Below are 16,530 nucleotides of genomic sequence, written 5' to 3'. Positions count from 1 at the left end.
ACCAACAAGCACCGAACGAAATCGCCGAAGAACTTTTGTGGAACCGAAGAGGAAGATCAGACCGACAGAGCACAGACAGTGATTGGAAAGAAAGTGATCAGGACACGAATCGAACGGTGAAAAGACAGAACTTGGGTTGAGATCGAAGCCAAAACCTCGAAGAGGATTGTTAACCAGTGGTTTCAAATAGATCTATTCAAAAGAGAGTGATTTTTGCTAGTGAAAGGAGCGGGAATTGTTCACCGTTGTTAAGATTCCACACGAAAGCCACATTTGCTGCGGTTGCTTACAATTTTATAGCACGGATGAGAATTGGATGCTCATCGTAAATCATCTCATGTTTGGAGGAATGAAAACATGCGAAAAGTACCAAAGCCTATCTGCGACTGCCTTCGTAGGTACGATACGCCACGCGGTTTAAATTTCCATAAAGAAGTGTCCGGATGTTGAAGATCATTTGGGAATGCAAGAGTGTCAGTTTCGCTTCAAGCAGCGGACAAACGCGTAAGCATCTGCAAATCCATTCGGAGGACGAACCCGTGGCAATGAAGGCGACTTCAAGGAAGAAACCATGCAAGAATTTGGCTGGCTCTGTTGTGCTTCAAAATGCGACAGATCGTTTAACACCGAACAAGATTTAATTGAGCATTCGCAGAAACTCACCTGGGCGATAAGAAAGCAGCGGATGCAGGTTCCCGATAACCCTGACAATGTCTGATTTGCTTCAGACGATATGGTGACCGGAGACGGCTAATCAATCACCAGAAGAAAGTACAAACGTAAAATTTCCAGTGCGCTCTTTGTGGGTTGAAGTTTGCACCACCTCGGAGCTGACGACACACAGCTAACGATCACGGAATGGGCGTTCAAGTGTACACTCTGTGACAAGGCGTTCCCCAGAAGTACAGCTTGAATGATCACTTGAAAACTATGCACACGAGAACCCATCAGGTATGCTGTTTGAAAATCAGTTTTTTCCATCTCTAAGTGGAAATACGAATCATTAAAATTCTACACCAAATGATGGCAATGATTTTGATCTAGTAGAAAAGTAAAGGTGATTACATTCCAAAATTTCTTTAACGTGCACAGTGTGTGGATGACTTTCCGACAGAAGGTGGATTGAGGACTCATATGTCCAATCATGTTGAGGTTCCACAGTTCAAGTGTGAGGTATGCGGTTTTGAATTGGTAGTCAAAATTTTATTGCAAAGATTTATATCTTTGTTCCAGGTCTGCTCGAAAATGTTCAAAGCAAAACTGCATCTGCGGTATCATGCGAACGCACCAGGCGAGCGTCCGTACAAGTGCCGATATTGCGACCATGCTTTGCAAAATACCAATTACAGAAGACATGAAATGACTCACACTGGTAGCTTCAGCAAAACCCCGTTATCCCACAGTACCGTAGATTTGCTTTACTAAAAGTACTGCTCTGAATCTCATTTCTCAAATAAGATTATAAAACCTAGATCTTTTGTTTTCTTGTTGCTAACACATTTGTTTGACTTCATGAAATAAACCACAAATGCTCTTATTGTGGAAAAGGATTCATTTTAAGGAGAATGCTGATAGAACATGAGAAAAATCACACAGGTAATTTATTTCGAAATAAAAATAGTATAGAATAATTTGAAAACCTGTTTACAGGAGATATAAGAATCGAAGAAAACCAGTGCACAGCACTAAAAGAAAAGGAGTTTATTGTTGAATTGCTAGATAAGACAGGATAATGATGACGTCGATGAAGCGGTGGCAGCAGCGATGATGACACTAATGGTCTGCAAACCTTTTCACTGCGAAACAGGCCGGTTTCGATAACTTGCCAAACCAAAATCTGATCCACAACACCTCTCTAATGTCGCACATCAAATAGTTACTAAGCCAATCGGAAATATCGTCGCAGCCACAAACAACACCATCGATGTCTCAAAAGCACCGGCAGTAGCCGTTTATAATGTAGTCCCTGCAACCACATCAGGTAACTTTAGTTACGTTTGAAACTTCAATAAAATGTAAGAAAGCTTGGAATAGATGTGTATCGTTTGATTCGGAAAATGAATCCTTTTTACAATTTATTATTATGATCGTATATATAGATGAAGAAAAATCAATCGGTTTCACTTTCTACTGTCGATGTAGTGATTTCTTTAGACGTATGATGATGGAAATAAAATCTTAAATATAGGAGAGAGTAGAGAGCACCGACGCTATTGACGAATTAGTCATGGCAATCAGCAATGATGATTGAATAAAATAGTAGGGGCACCTACGCGAAAGATGCGATGGACATACTCATCCGAACGTTGAAAAGACAGGCACGGTGCTCTCATGAGTATGCGTCGGGTTATGCATGCTCCAAATGAAGCGCTTCGAAAGCGAAAGACTTTCGATGAGTATGATCTAATCCGCGAGTTAGATCGCATGAACGCTAACCTAACAAGCTCCGAAAAAGTTCACGCTTTGCTGATGGCTGTCGGAAATACGCCATGTAAAAGGCGCTCTGGCTGTTCTTTGAACAAGGAGCTGTGTCGTAACCGATTTACGACATCGGCGAATGTTGCTGGATGCCAACTCGCTTCGGTCCACATCGGAGGTCGTCCGGATGGATCCAGTGTCCTTGGTTAATAAATCAGGGAAGAAGAGCGCGGTTAGTGCTTCGGATGCGTGAAGCGGACATAAAAATCGCTGTCCGAAAACGAAGAAGCAGACGAAGAAGAAGCATGGAGCGTACGCGCTGTTTGCTGGAAGAAGAGATGACAGCGCAGAAGAAGAAGAAGGTTCTTCATTTAGAACTCTGGGGCAACCGAGCACATGGTCACCGACGAGTCACTTTTGAGGACGTCAAGGTGCTGGACAAGCCCGTTGCAATTTCGACAGCAAAATCGGTCAGGTACTTCGGGCTACGAAGAGTGGGAAAATGAAATGAAATCGGTCATTGGATTAAATAAAGACACCCTACACTGACAATGTTTGTTTATTCCTGGTCTGGATTCGAATCTTCTTTCGGTAAGAAAGGCAACTGAAATGGGGAAGAAAGTCGTTTTGTAAACGACAGTGTTCTTTCATTAGTTTGGTGAGGTTATTGCTAAAGGAGAGTGGTTGATGGACTCTGTATGGAATTTCTCACGATTCGATTGTCGACCCTCAGCGTTGGTTGTGCAAACACGTAAGTAAGGAAAAGCTCCATAGGCGTATGGGGCTTTGAGTTTTCTGGGATAGAAAAGATAAAGCATAACATGGTTGAGGGAATCAATCAATGTTCATCTGCAAAAACTCAAAGGTGCAGCCCAATCGGGTTGTACGCAAAGGTGACTAGGACTACGTAGCTATTCGAAAATGATGGTATTTGCCATAATAATTTGTCTCGCTTTATTAACATTGAGCAAACTGCTCGGAGGCCAACTCAATCAAGAAGTCGATTGTAGTTCCCAGTTGGATGGACTTGAGTCTCTAACCGTGGAATTAACTGACTCATCGGCCGCTGAAGCCACTCGACTGGCTTTCAGTCGGGACATCAATCCTTACTTTGCCACGTACGCTTACATCGCGGGCGCCAAACGTTGCAATAAATATATTTCTTTGGTTTCACGCCACTCCCTATTCTCCTTTATTTCGTCAATTTTGAGGAGGAATTCAGGAACTTCGGAAATTCGGAGGAACTTCCGGAGGAATTACGGAGAACTTCGGAGAATTCCGGAAACTTCGGAGGAATCGTTAAAGACTTCCGGAGGAATCCGTTAGAACTCGGAGAACTCTCCGGGAGGAACTTCGGAGGAACTTCGAGGAACTCGGGAAGAACTCCAGGGAACTTCCGGAGAATTCCGAGGAAAATATTTCCGTTTGGTTTCCCGCCACTGCCTATTTCTCCTTTTCGTCAATTTTGAGGAGATGTCCTCAAAAGGCCTTTATACAAAAGGTTGATCCGACAATCCGATATGAACTTTCTTCAAAGGCAAAACTCAATCGAAGCTATGAAATAGCGCATCGGAGAGATGATGCAGTATTTGTGGATGGAATCACTAACAGCAACCAAGCTACCACAAACCCGATCCCATCGAAACAATTCATTTTCGCTATAACCTCTTTCTTATCATAAAATGTTGGTCCTGAGGAAGACCATTTTTAATTTCCCAATCGGCTTGTAAAATGTCATCTGCATGTCATTTGACTGATTTGTTCATAACTTTCTTAGAAGCCAATTATTCCATAATTTTAGATGTACTCATAACGCTTGAGTAGGGCTATATTTTTGTCCAAGGGTACTGCTCTAAATATAACATCTGAGGCTGGAGGTGAAAACTCTCCAAAATGTCACGTGTCATTTGACATAATGTCATTTGAATGACATTTTGCCTCCACGCCCAGATTACAAATTTACAGCAATGCTTGTAACAAAGTTGTAGGCACATTTAAGCGCTATAATTCGTCATACATCATGATTTGATAGCTACCTTCTGGAAAAATTTCTGGGAAAATTATACAAACGTATGCAAATGATTTGCGGATGCAAAACAGTAACTGCATACAGCCCTGGAATCGAAGAGATGAGGGAAAATGAAGAAGAGGAGAGTTCATTTTACGATGTAAAAACACACGTGTGACAATACCGGAAATAAAATATTATATTGTTGTATTAAAACGTCTTCGATCTTTACCTTATCAGTTCGAATCGCCACATTTTACAACACTGCCCAATGCGACTTTCTAATAACTAACTGCATCCAAACGCTTGCCGGCACTTTGCGTTGAAACGTCCGACCGCCACCTGATGATTTTTCGCTCAGCCTCAAAATTTGGAATAAATTTTCCGACCACCACTCCACGCCTTCGTGCTGCTGTCCGCTCCGCTGCATTGAATGTCAAACGCTGTGGAATCCCGATCAAAATGGCTGGCGCGCGTGAACAACAGCTTTCTGTATTTAATAAATTAGCCCAAGCCCCGCCTCTTTGTGAGCTGATATGGTGTTAATGTAGTATGCACTCATAACGTTAATGAAGGGCGGGGCTAACGGAAACATTCATTAGATATAAGAAAGCTGCTTTTCAACGCGCGCATTTCGATCGATTCCGACAACGGACCGTTCGGAGAATGACAAATTCTAAGAATCCTGAAATTTTCTCGCAAGATTCTGAATTGTTATGAGATCAATCGTAAATGCGAATTTGACAGCGCGTCGGAGGAGATGATGAAGTGAATTTTTGGATGGGATCCCTAACAGCAACCAAGCTACCACAAAACCCGATGCCACCAACAGTCCATTTTCGCAATTAACTCTTTCTTTTCATAAAATGTTGGTCCTGAGAGAACCATATCTCTTTTCCAATTCCCATTCCAATAACTCTTTGCTTCCAATTTTGTACATTGCTTGCTTGCACTGTCCGACCGCCACTTGATGATTTTTCGCTAAGCCTCCAAAGTTGAAATAAATTTGCAGCATTGCCACACTGCCCACCACTTCGTGCTGCTGTGTCCGCTCCGCTGCATTGAATCTCAAACCGCTTTTGAGGAATCCGATCAAAATGACTAGACAGCAGCTTTCTTGTATTTAATAAATTAGCCCGTAAGCCCGCCTTTATGACTGATATGGTTGTAAATATAATGTGCACTCATAACGATTAAGGAAGGGGCGTCTAATGGAATTACTTCATTAGATATGAAAGCTGTTTGAAGGCGCGCGATTTCGATCGGATTCCGACAACGACCGTTCGGAGAATGACAAATTTTAAATCCTTGAAATTTTCTCGATTCTGAAATTGGTCATTAGATGTTGTTTATCTTAGATGCGTATTTTGCGAGGAATAACATCATAAAATTGACTCAAGATGAAGTTTTCCATATTACCAAACTTTATCTCTTGGCATCTGTCTCCGATCGACGTTCACCGATGGGTGGTTGCTGTAGAAGTTTCCACTGAGGTGGCGTCTTCAATGATTTTATGGAATCACTAACAGCAACCAAGCTACCACAAAACACAATGCCACCGAAACAGTCCATTTCGCAATTCACTCTTTCTTTTCATAAAATGTTGGTCCTGAGAAGAACCAATTTTCTTTCCCAATTCTCATTCCAATAACTAACTGCATCCAATTGCTTGTCGACACCTTACGTGCAACTGTCCGATCGCCAGTTGATGATTTATCGCTAACCTGTAAAGTTGAATAAATTTGCAGCATTGCCACACCCACTTCGTGCTGCTGTGTCCGCTCGCACATTGAATGTCGAACGTTTCTGTGGAATCCGATCAAATGGCTCGCGCTGAACAGCATCTTTCTTGTATTTAATAAATTACGCCTAAGCCCCGCCCTTTGTGAGCTGATATGGGTGTGAATATAATATGCACTCATAACGTTTAATTGAGGTGGGGCTAATGGTAATTCATTAGATAGAAAGCTGCTTGAGCGCGCGTGAGTATTGATCGGATCCAGACAACGGACCTTTCTGGAATGACGAATTCTAAGAATCCAATAAAACTTCTCAGGATTCTGAATTTGGTTTGAGATTTGTTTATCTAAGATGCGTATTTTGAGGAATGCCAACAGAAATTTGACTCAAGACGAAGTTTCTTCATATTACAAAACATTATCTTTCGACATCTGTCTGTCCGTGCGACGTTCACCGATGGGTGGTTGCTGTAGATAGTTTTCACTGAGGTGGCGTCTTCATTGATTTTATACAAAGAAGGTTGATCCGACTATCCGAAATAAACTTTCTTCAAAGTGCAAAACTCAATCGTAAATGGCAATTTGATAGCGCGTCGAGGAGATGATGTAGTGAATTTTAATGGATGGAATCACTAACACAACCAAACTACCACGCCAAACCCGATGCCACCGAAACAGTCCATTTTCGCAATTAACTCTTTCTTTTCATAAAATGTTGGTCCTGAGAAGAACCAATTTTTCTTTCCCAATTTCCAACTAACTGACGCCACAATTTGTAATAAATTTTCAGCATCGCACTGGCGGTCGGGATCGCCACAGTGCTATTTTTGGTCAATCCTTTCGTCATATGAAATGCTGGTTCTTGAGGTTGAATGCTCGGCAGAACACATCGAACACCACCTCAATCGATGGATTTCCTTTGAAAATGTTAGTAGCGCCTCCGTGTAGCTTGTTCGCTCCGCTGCATTGCTTTGATGTCTGCTCTGCGTAAAATCTTGTTCAAACTGAGGATTAGATCCAAACCCGCAACTGATTGATTTTTGATGTCTGTGCTAGTGATCATGTACGTGATTGGTTGTTTACCTTTTCTAAACTTTTATCAATTATCGATAATAAATGGTTAAAAATCAGTATTTTCAAATAAATACAAAAGCGTTGACTCATCTGATCGAATGGTCCAAAAAATTGAAAATCCATCGAGAAACGGCATAGATATTAAAGTTTAAAGTCTATCATATTTTCGTGACGGTTCCCGATTTTCGTAATCGTAAAGTGTACCCCAATATAGAAAACACAGACGTAGTCCTACGTCAAAAGTCCAGAGGATGAGAGTTGTTTGGCAGGAAACAAAGCGCGCGATTCGAGCATCAGGAGCTTAAGATCCAACAGCGCTTGAAATCATACATTCAGATGTATGCGGTCCTATGGAAGCGAAGAATAATGGCTATCGTATTTCGTTCGTTACCATGATTATACACATTTACTATTGCTTATTTAATAGCACGGAAAAGCGATGTCTTTGAGAATTTCAAGAGTATATAGTCTTGGTGAAGGACACTTCAATCGAGGTATCTCCAAGATCAGGTAGACAATGGCGGTGAATACATTGTAAATGAATTCCAAGGTTTTGTAGAGCTAACGGAATTCAAATGTTATTCACAATACCTACACTCCTCAACAAAACGGAGTAAGCGAGAGATTAAACCGGACTTTGATGGAAAAAGTTCAGTGATGATACACGAAAGCGGAATGCCAAAGGAAATGTGGAAGCTCCATTGTGCTTTATGTCACAAACAGATGCCCAACGAATGGACTTGTGAAAACAAGACTCCATATGAAATGTTTTTCAATAAACGACCAGATGTGAGTAATCTGAGAGTTTTGGAGCACAGCTTATGCCAAAATTCCTAAGGAAAAACGGCTGAAATTAGATTCCAAGACTAAATGTCTTACTTTTGTGGGTTACGCAAATAATGGATACAGGCTTGGAATAATAAATCTCGAATAATTGAATCATCGAAGTGTAATATTTGATGAAGAGAAACTATTTAAAAATCATTCAGACAATCTTGGAGATGAGAAAGATGAAAGTTCCCTGAAGAAAATATCACAATCGAGTATATTCCTATTTCACATGCAGAAGAAATTCAACAGCCTGAAGCAAATAGAGAAGAAGAAACATCTCTAGACAGACGAGTGTTAGTGATGAAAATACACTAACAGAAATATCACTAGAAAGTGATTATGAAAGTACTCGAAGATCAGTATTCAGAAGATGAATCTGATACGCAAGGAGTACGAAGAAGAAGTAATCGAGAAAGAAATTACCGGTTAGGTACACTGATTATAAATGGCCAAAATTGCATCATCGCTTTCGGAGGTTGATCCGATTCCTCAAAACATTGAAGAATTGAAAAAGCGAGACGATTGGGAACAGTGGAAAGCTGCAATCGACAGTGAAATGCAATCTTTGGAAGTTAATCAAACTTGGAGAATGGCAGAGAAAAACATCACCAAGAAGCCAATTCAGTCGAAATGGATTTTAATATTAAGTGGAAGGCGATATAAGGTACGGCTAGTGGCCAAAGGCTGTTCGCAACGTCCGGGTTCGATTATGGCGAAACATTTTCTCCAGTCGCAAAGATGGAGAGTGTTCGAACAATTTTATCCATGGCTAATGAGATGAAATTACAAATCCATCAAATGGATGAAGACGGCGTTTCTAACGGAAACTTGGAAGAGGTTATCTACTAGTTACCGAAGGACGACGTCGGTAAAAATCAAACTGTTCTTTTGCAGAAAAGTCTGTATGGATTACAGGCTAGTAGAAGTTGGAACCAACGGTTTGATATAGCAATCAAAAATCTGGATTTGAAGTTAAAAGTGATACTTGTGTCTACAAAATAAAGAAAAATTGATCTATTTTGTATGTAGATGATCTTTTAATTGTCGGAGCAAATCTTGACAGAATAATGATTAAATCTGAGCTTGGAAAGTTATTCCACATGAAGGATTTATCCGAAGACATTTCCTGGGAATGGAAATAATACGAGATTTAAATAATCAAACATTAAAAATCTCTCAAACTGGCTACACTGAGAAAGGTCTTGAGGCGATTTAGGATGTTTGATTGTAAACCAGATAGGAACACCGCTGATATGAATGTCAAATGGACAAGAGTGATGGAAATGAGACGACACCCTACAAGGAACTATTGGGTTATTTTTAGCAACAACCAGGCCTGATATTTGTGCTGCAAGCAGCATTGAGTAAATATCAGAGCCATCCGTCGACATCCACTGACCGGACTAAAACGAATACTACGGTATTTGCGTGGAACAATGGACACATAGTGTATCAACAACATAAGGTTCAAAGTGTGTTGATAGGATATGCAGATGCAGATTTCGCAAATGATGAGGATAATCGAAATCTGTATCTGGATATGCTTTCCAGGTTTATGGAAATCTTGTCGCATGGGCGACGAAGAAACAACAAACAGTCAGTTTGTCCTCTTCTGAGGCAGAGTTAATAGCATTATCATATGCTGTTAAGGAAGGTTTGGTTAACACACCTTTTGGAAAAATTGGATGTGCCAACTTTTAATTATCATGGAAGATAACATCCTTGTATAAAGTATGCGAGCAACCAGGAGTCCAAAGGATGAAACACTTGGACGTCAAGTACATTTTCATCCCGATTTGATCAAGAAAGGTCAGTAACGAGTTCCTTTCTTCTGAAGAAAACCTGCAGATGCCTTCACTAAAGGACTACCCAGGACACAACACAGATATTTATTTGAACGGCTGAACGCCGAATTGAGGAAGTGTTGAAATACCAATCATTCACTCAGTAGAACACTTGATAAACAATAACAACTCTCGTGAGGCCATCACGATTGTTTTAAACAATTCTCTTTTCACCCGTTCCTTAATATACATGTAATAGTCAACTGTGGTGGATGTATTTTATATGACATTTGTAGAGTTTCAATTTCGAATTATAAATGGCTGCACGGCAGTGCCAGTTCACTGAAAACAACTTGTTTAATAAATAATATTTTATGTTTCACAACCATAACATGTAAAATATTAGCCAATACGGATTAACGTTATTTAGAACCCTATTTATGTTGTCTAGATTAGTGTTCATGTGGTAATATAGTGCAATTCATAGAAAATCTTAAAAGGCTGTCAATATTTGAAAGTCTAGCGAAGACAGAAACCTACGATGCGCCATCTACGTAAGATGAAAATACTAATGAAATATTTCATAAATTCAAATTTATTGCGTCGTGAGAATTAACCTAGCTACTTTACTTGTCTAATATTAATTGCGTCGTGGTTGGGATTCTCATTAAATTAGCCAACCAAAAACGGTTTGTACGACGTCGTACATTTTATGATAATTGCGTCGTGAAAAATAGGTTCAACCAATCTCTCGCGATTGTGTTCTCACAAAAGTGGAGTCTTGGTCGTAGATGAATCATTACGATCAGAGTGATATTAAAAAAATCTAAAGCTTCTCTAAGCTGTGTAAATTATCAAACTAAACTCGAAGTAAGTTCGGAAATAATTAAATATTTTGTAAAAATTTCTATAAAATTGTTTTATATGATTAGTTTAAAATTTGTTGAGTTAAATTGAGTTATTGAAAAGTGCCTAATTTGTGCACATTACAGACAAATTAGGTAAGCCTAATGAAATAATGAGTGATCCGATAAAATATTATCCGCGTTGAATAGGCCAAATCAGCCCAACCAACGTGGGCGCGTAATCTGGGGCTGATCAGAAGATCGCTTCAGAGCAGGTTCACCGAGTGACCCGAGGCTGAGAGGCGTGAGGCTGCGTCGCGACTTTAACTAGGCGTGCACGAACGTGACGGATCGCTAGCCAATAGTCTGAGGCGTGGCAAACCATAAAAGCTCATCACTCCACTGCCAGGACGCATATCCTTGTGCGACGCCGACGCGCGAGTCACGTGGTACGCCAGCCCACAGGAGATCGTCAGGGCAGCGACGCTCAAATAGCCCGCCAGCAAGTCAGCAACCAAGGGCACGATTGGCCATTCGATCGCTCCGCGCATCCGTCGAGGTTGTCGCCGCCAAGAAGGTTAGACCGGTCCAGAAATTTGTTGATCACTGTGGATCCGAAAAGTGTATTAGAACGTAATAAATCAAACGTGACGTCACCTAGGGAATTTAGGTCTGCCTTAATTTGTATTTTTCAATCATTTTTTAAGGCAATCGATTTGAACTCGATAAATTTGAGCTATTTCTAGATTTAACTTGAATGAAAATTGAATTAAAATAAAACTTATCCTATTTTAGTTAGGCTACTCCATTATTTTTCTTTCGTCACGAAATATATATATTAATTTTAAAGATTGGTTTGGGTTCTATTTAGTAAAGCATTTCCCCATTGTTAATTTTTCGAGTATTTTTTCTTTATTTCATTATTTTTTTGTATTTTTTAGTTCGGTTTAATTGTCTGAGACGTTTGGGTAACTGAGTGCGACATCGGTTCTAATTAAATTATAATAACCTGCCCTGAGAGGGTGTTTCATGTCGTAATTCGGACGATAACGTCCTTTCTATTTGGAAGGTGGCGCTTAAGCCGTTTGTTAGACGGAACGGAACGTTACATTTTGGCAACGTGACCAGGCTTTCAACTTGGCATTGCAGAATAGGATTATTCTCAGTTGGATTTGAAAATTTGGCAAAATAGTTAAATTTAGTTTTTTGGACTTAAAGTCAGAATTTCGCTTAGGATAACAAATTGTGTATTTTGATTGCTTTGCGATCGTCTATTGTTTAGAATAAAAATTATTGAATTTTTGATTATTTAACTAATGCCACAAATGACATAAGTAAAAACCTGAAAGGAAAATTATTATTTCTTGATAGTTTTATAAATTTGTTCAACTGTCAAACGGTAATTGAAATCGGTACGAAGTTATTAAAAGTATAGTTAAGTGAAAAATATTCGAATTATTTCTAGTAAAAAGTGAATTGAAGTTTATTATAAATCAGAAAATTTATCAAGATGGAAAATTACTATATGAATGCAGATGATTTGACTGAGGAAGAGGTGGCGTATGAACTAAAGTTACGTAACTTGACCATTGGCAGTAATAACGAGAATCGGCGTGTTCTCCGCAGCGTTATTCGTCGTGAAGAATTGGTGGATGCAACCTCGAACACCATTAATGAGGAGTAGGCGGTGGCCGCGGCCGTGAAGCAGATCGAGGATTCCTTGTTTGCTGGTAGATCGCTGGGTGTCGATCGTCTGATCCATCACTATAGACGACTCGGAATGCCGCGCTCTTACTGACTCTGGAGAACAGACCAGAGTGGCCTTGATGAATTTTGTATTTGGTTTAGGGAAGGTTTTTCCAACTGGATTTCACTCGACGGTGTGGAATCGCAAGTGGAAGGTTCGTCGCCAACGGAGGATCTCCAGAACTGCTGAATCGTAATAATCCTGTATTGGGTCAGCGCTGATTAGTCCTCCACCACCTATGGTTCCATCGAGCAATCGAGGCTGAAGAAGCCGCTGGTGGAGAATATCAACCATGAAGCCGATGAGAACGTCGTATCTGGGAAAATGCAGTAAGGCAAAATTTTCGTTGATCCACCTGCCGTTGAGTTCGCCATTCAATGATAGTCGTATACCTACCCCAGGAATTTACGTCGGAATTTCAGCAACTTAAGTGACTGTCCGCTGGAGGAACTCGTTGCCGTTCGAAACGTTCGATTTCAGGCAAGAGATGGGTTAACAATGCTGTCCCTAGTGTGCATCTGCAACCAAGTGGCAGTTGAAGGGGATGGTGTTCACAGTCGAGTTTGGGAAACTTGCCCGGAGTCAAAATCCACAGAGTGTACGTCCAAAAACCTCGGGTCCAGAAATTAGGTCATATGTGGGACCTCTGCTATCGACTTTCTCTGCATCCAGTAGGTCAATCGGAGGTTGAAGAGTGCCAGCGTATGGAAGAAGGAATTCGTCCATCTGGAAATGCCGGTAATCCTGCCCAAGAAGTGCAACATACAGTGCCATTTCAACCTGAAAATCCAATTCAGATCAACACCATACTCTTTGAATACGTACATCTTTCGGAAATTGAAAATATGTTAGATCCTATGTAAGCAACCTGCTTCAAGAACGATTGGATCGTCCGTTGGTGCGTGATACTGTGGTAAACAATTTGGCGCACCAGATTGCGGACATCGTCTTCTGATGCCGAAGTTATGGAAATTTCAGAATAAATCAGTCGACAAGAATCGTGGTGAAGTAATGCCTCGATTATCCCACCCTTGCAGCTACAGAGTGTTATTCAAAATACTGATAACAATTTTCAAGAATCTCCTTTGTTGGGGTTGGTTCAGAAAGAAATTCCATGCCATTCCATTCGCAATATAATTCAACACAACGGATGCCTCAATCCATGGAAATGACACAAAATACCAGTGCGTTTTCCAGCATCCCCCAGGACTTATAATAGAGAATCAGATAATTTGCCACCAGGAGACTGCCCATCAAACCTGCAATATTATGGAAAAGTGGCGAAGTTTTCAGGAGACTCTAATGCAGTTCCAGTGATCGACTTTTGAGACAAATTGATCTTCTTTGTCGATCGTATCAGTTACAAAGGAAGAACTCAGAACTCATGCTCATCTTTTGTTTCGCGATGTGCGTACATGTATTTACACGGCTTATGAGCCAAAATTTAATTCGTGGGATACGTTATTGTACTTTTGAAATGAGGTACGATAATCCAAATCGCGAACAGATTCATAAGGGAAGAAATGCGAAGCAGAAAGCAACGACCCAATGAATTATTTAGTGCCTACCTCACAGAGCTGGAGACAATGTCTCAACGTTTGATCAAGCCGATGACAGAAGCTGAGAAATTCGACATAATTAAAGAAAATAGAAGATGTCCTATAAGCGAAGACTCGCTCTTGAGAAGATTTATTCCATTGAACATTTGGCGCGACTATGCATAAGTTTGACACCCTAGAAGGAAGCAATACGTAACTTCTAGTGAGATGATTTACGATGAGCATCCAATTCCTCATCCGTGCTATAAAATTGTAAGCAACCGCAGCAAATGTAGCATTCGTGTGGAATCTTAACAACGGTGGAGAATCCCCGCTCCTTTTCACTAAGCAAGAAATCACTTTCCTTTTCAATAGTTCTATTTGAAACCACCAGTTTAACAATCCTCTTTCGAGGTTTTGTCTTCGATCTTAACCCAAGCTTCTGTCTTTTCACCGTTCGATTCGTGTCCTGATCACTTTCTTTCCAATCACTGTCTGTGTCATTGTCGGTCTGATCTTCCTCTTTCGGTTCCACAAAAAGTTCTTCGGCGATTTCGTCGGGTGCTTGTTGCTGCGATTCCCCATACAGCACTTCAACTTGCGCAGAAATGTAGGCCTTATCATAACTTTCAACAGATTCCTCTTTGCAAATCATGCGTAGCTTACTGTCGGAGTTCCGGGCGGTAATTTTGAAAGCGGTCAACAATTTTAAAGTTTCGAAACATTCGTAACAAATTACCACTGGTAGGCCATCGTTTTCAGCAATCTATTTGTAATAAGAAACAAAAATAAAGTTGAAACAAAAATATTGGGAGTATTTTGTGGAAGTATCTCACCTGAACGGCAGTGCAATCCGTGATAATGTTTGCTATTACTGCACCCTCAAATTCAGCGAAGATGGACACCAGCTTTCCAGGGCGCTTTTTCTGGTTCGCGGTCATACACGTCCGGCAGACCTCCATCGAGACTGACATGTTGGTTGATCGTAGACCAAATACTTTAATTTGATTGATAATTTAATCAAACGACTTCCTTGCTCTGATGAGGACAAACACAAAATTGCACAACAAAAAATTTCCGATGCCTTCCATTTATTTTTTCAGAACTTGATGTTGATAAACAAAAAAACCGCGAGCAATGTTTTGCTCACTGACAGTTCTCGTGTAAACGAAGCTGAAATTCATTAAGGTGAAACTGCGGGAACAGGCCTTTTCACGGGACGTAGGGCCGATGTCCACGTAGCGGTTTTTTACGCTGCGTGCACGCCGCGTTCACGCAAGGTACCTAGCATCATATAGAGCAGCGGTTCTCAACCTGGGGTACATGTACCCCTGGGGGTACCTTTACTAGCCCTAGGGGGTACCTCGAACAAAGATTAGTAATGGCGGACGAATTACAATTCATGACAAAATTTTCAAAACGACTTATCTGCTTTTGTAAACAAATATTCGAACGTCGATTTGACGAATCTGAGAAAAAGATATTTTAATTACTAGATAAAGATTGTCGCTGTCGTCGCTGTCCGGAACATCTTTTGCTGGCGAGGATAGGGGAGCTAAATGTCGAAGAAGGAAAATCCATACGATTTGACAGGTATGTACCACACATGTTTCGGACAGCAGAACAAAGGGAACCGAAGCGACAATCTTTATCTAGAAACTAAAATATCTTTTATCTGAGAGCACTCCCACGCAAACCAAAACCATCAATAGGTAGATGAAGGTTTCGGCTACCTGTTGATGGCGTTGATTTGCATCAGATGCAATCAGATTCGTCAAATCGACGTTTGAATCTTTGTTTACAAAAGCAGATAAGTCGTTATGAAAATTTTTGTCTTGAGTTCCAATCGAAATTCATAGATAAGGTTTTGCTAATCGTGTATTTTTTACAAACTTTGTTTTGTACATAATATGTATGACGATTGGTCAATCCAATAGAATACTGCCCTCCACAACCAGCACAGCCTTTTTCCAAGCAGCTCGAAGGCCTCCTTACAAGGTACTTGGAGAACTCCTTTCAAGATGTTCAGAAGCCTTTTTTTAAAAGCTTTGGATGCTTGGAAGCCTCCTGTCAAGAGGCCTGAAAGCCTCCTTTCAAAAGGCCTGAAAGCCTCCTTCAAGAGGCCTGAAAGCCTCCTTTCTAGAGGCCTGAAAGCCTCCTTTCAAGAGGCCTGAAAGCCTTCTTTCAAGAGGCCTGAAAGCCTCCTTTCAAGAGGCATGAAAGCCTCCTTTCAAGAGGCCTGAAAGCCTCCTTTCAAGAGGCCTGAAAGCCTCCTTTCAAGAGGCCTGGAAGCCTCCTTTCAAGAGGCCTGAAAGCCTCCTTTCAAGAGGCCTGAAAGCCTCCTTTCAAGAGGCCTGAAAGCCTCCTTTCAAGAGGCCTGAAAGCCTCCTTTCAAGAGGCCTGAAAGCTTCCTTTCAAGAGGCCTGAAAGCCTCCTTTCAAGAGGCCTGAAAGCCTCCTTTCAAGAGGCCTGAAAGCCTCCTTTCAAGAGGCCTGAAAGCCTCCTTTCAAGAGGCCTGAAAGCCTCCTTTCAAGAGGCCTGAAAGC

General features: G+C 40.9%; 1 protein-coding gene and 1 pseudogene across 1 annotated transcript; one reads left to right on the top strand and one right to left on the bottom strand.

The window, feature by feature from the left end:
* LOC134222758 (zinc finger protein 271-like) overlaps positions 1–834 on the top strand; it is a 973-nt pseudogene extending 139 nt beyond the window's left edge.
* A 1,955-nt stretch (positions 835–2,789) lies between these two features.
* Positions 2,790–15,079, bottom strand: LOC134222755 (uncharacterized). The gene is made up of 4 exons (XM_062701916.1): positions 14,821–15,079; positions 14,222–14,750; positions 3,131–3,213; positions 2,790–2,903 (listed from the first exon to the last, which is right to left on the bottom strand). Exons 1-4 carry the CDS (start codon positions 14,956–14,958, stop codon positions 2,790–2,792), a joined length of 864 nt encoding a protein of 287 aa, XP_062557900.1. The 5' UTR covers positions 14,959–15,079.
* Between the last annotated feature and the right edge of the window lie 1,451 nt (positions 15,080–16,530).

Source organism: Armigeres subalbatus, chromosome 3 (assembly GCF_024139115.2).
Source record: "Armigeres subalbatus isolate Guangzhou_Male chromosome 3, GZ_Asu_2, whole genome shotgun sequence".
Lineage (NCBI taxonomy): Eukaryota > Metazoa > Arthropoda > Insecta > Diptera > Culicidae > Armigeres > Armigeres subalbatus.
Note: the sequence above shows the minus strand (reverse complement) of the source record. Positions and strands in the feature narration are given on the sequence as shown.

What these genes read in the sequence shown, in the direction of transcription:
- LOC134222755 (XM_062701916.1), bottom strand. Translation starts at nt 14,958, where the DNA reads ATGTCAGTCTCGATGGAGGTCTGCCGGACGTGTATGACCGCGAACCAG. An exon ending in TGAGGAATTGGATGCTCATC is followed by an intron (nt 3,214 to 14,221) that starts GTAAATCATCTC and finishes TTTCTATCCCAG; the next exon opens with AAAACTCAAAGCCCCATACG. An exon ending in TGAGGGTCGACAATCGAATC is followed by an intron (nt 2,904 to 3,130) that starts GTGAGAAATTCC and finishes CACTCTTCGTAG; the next exon opens with CCCGAAGTACCTGACCGATT.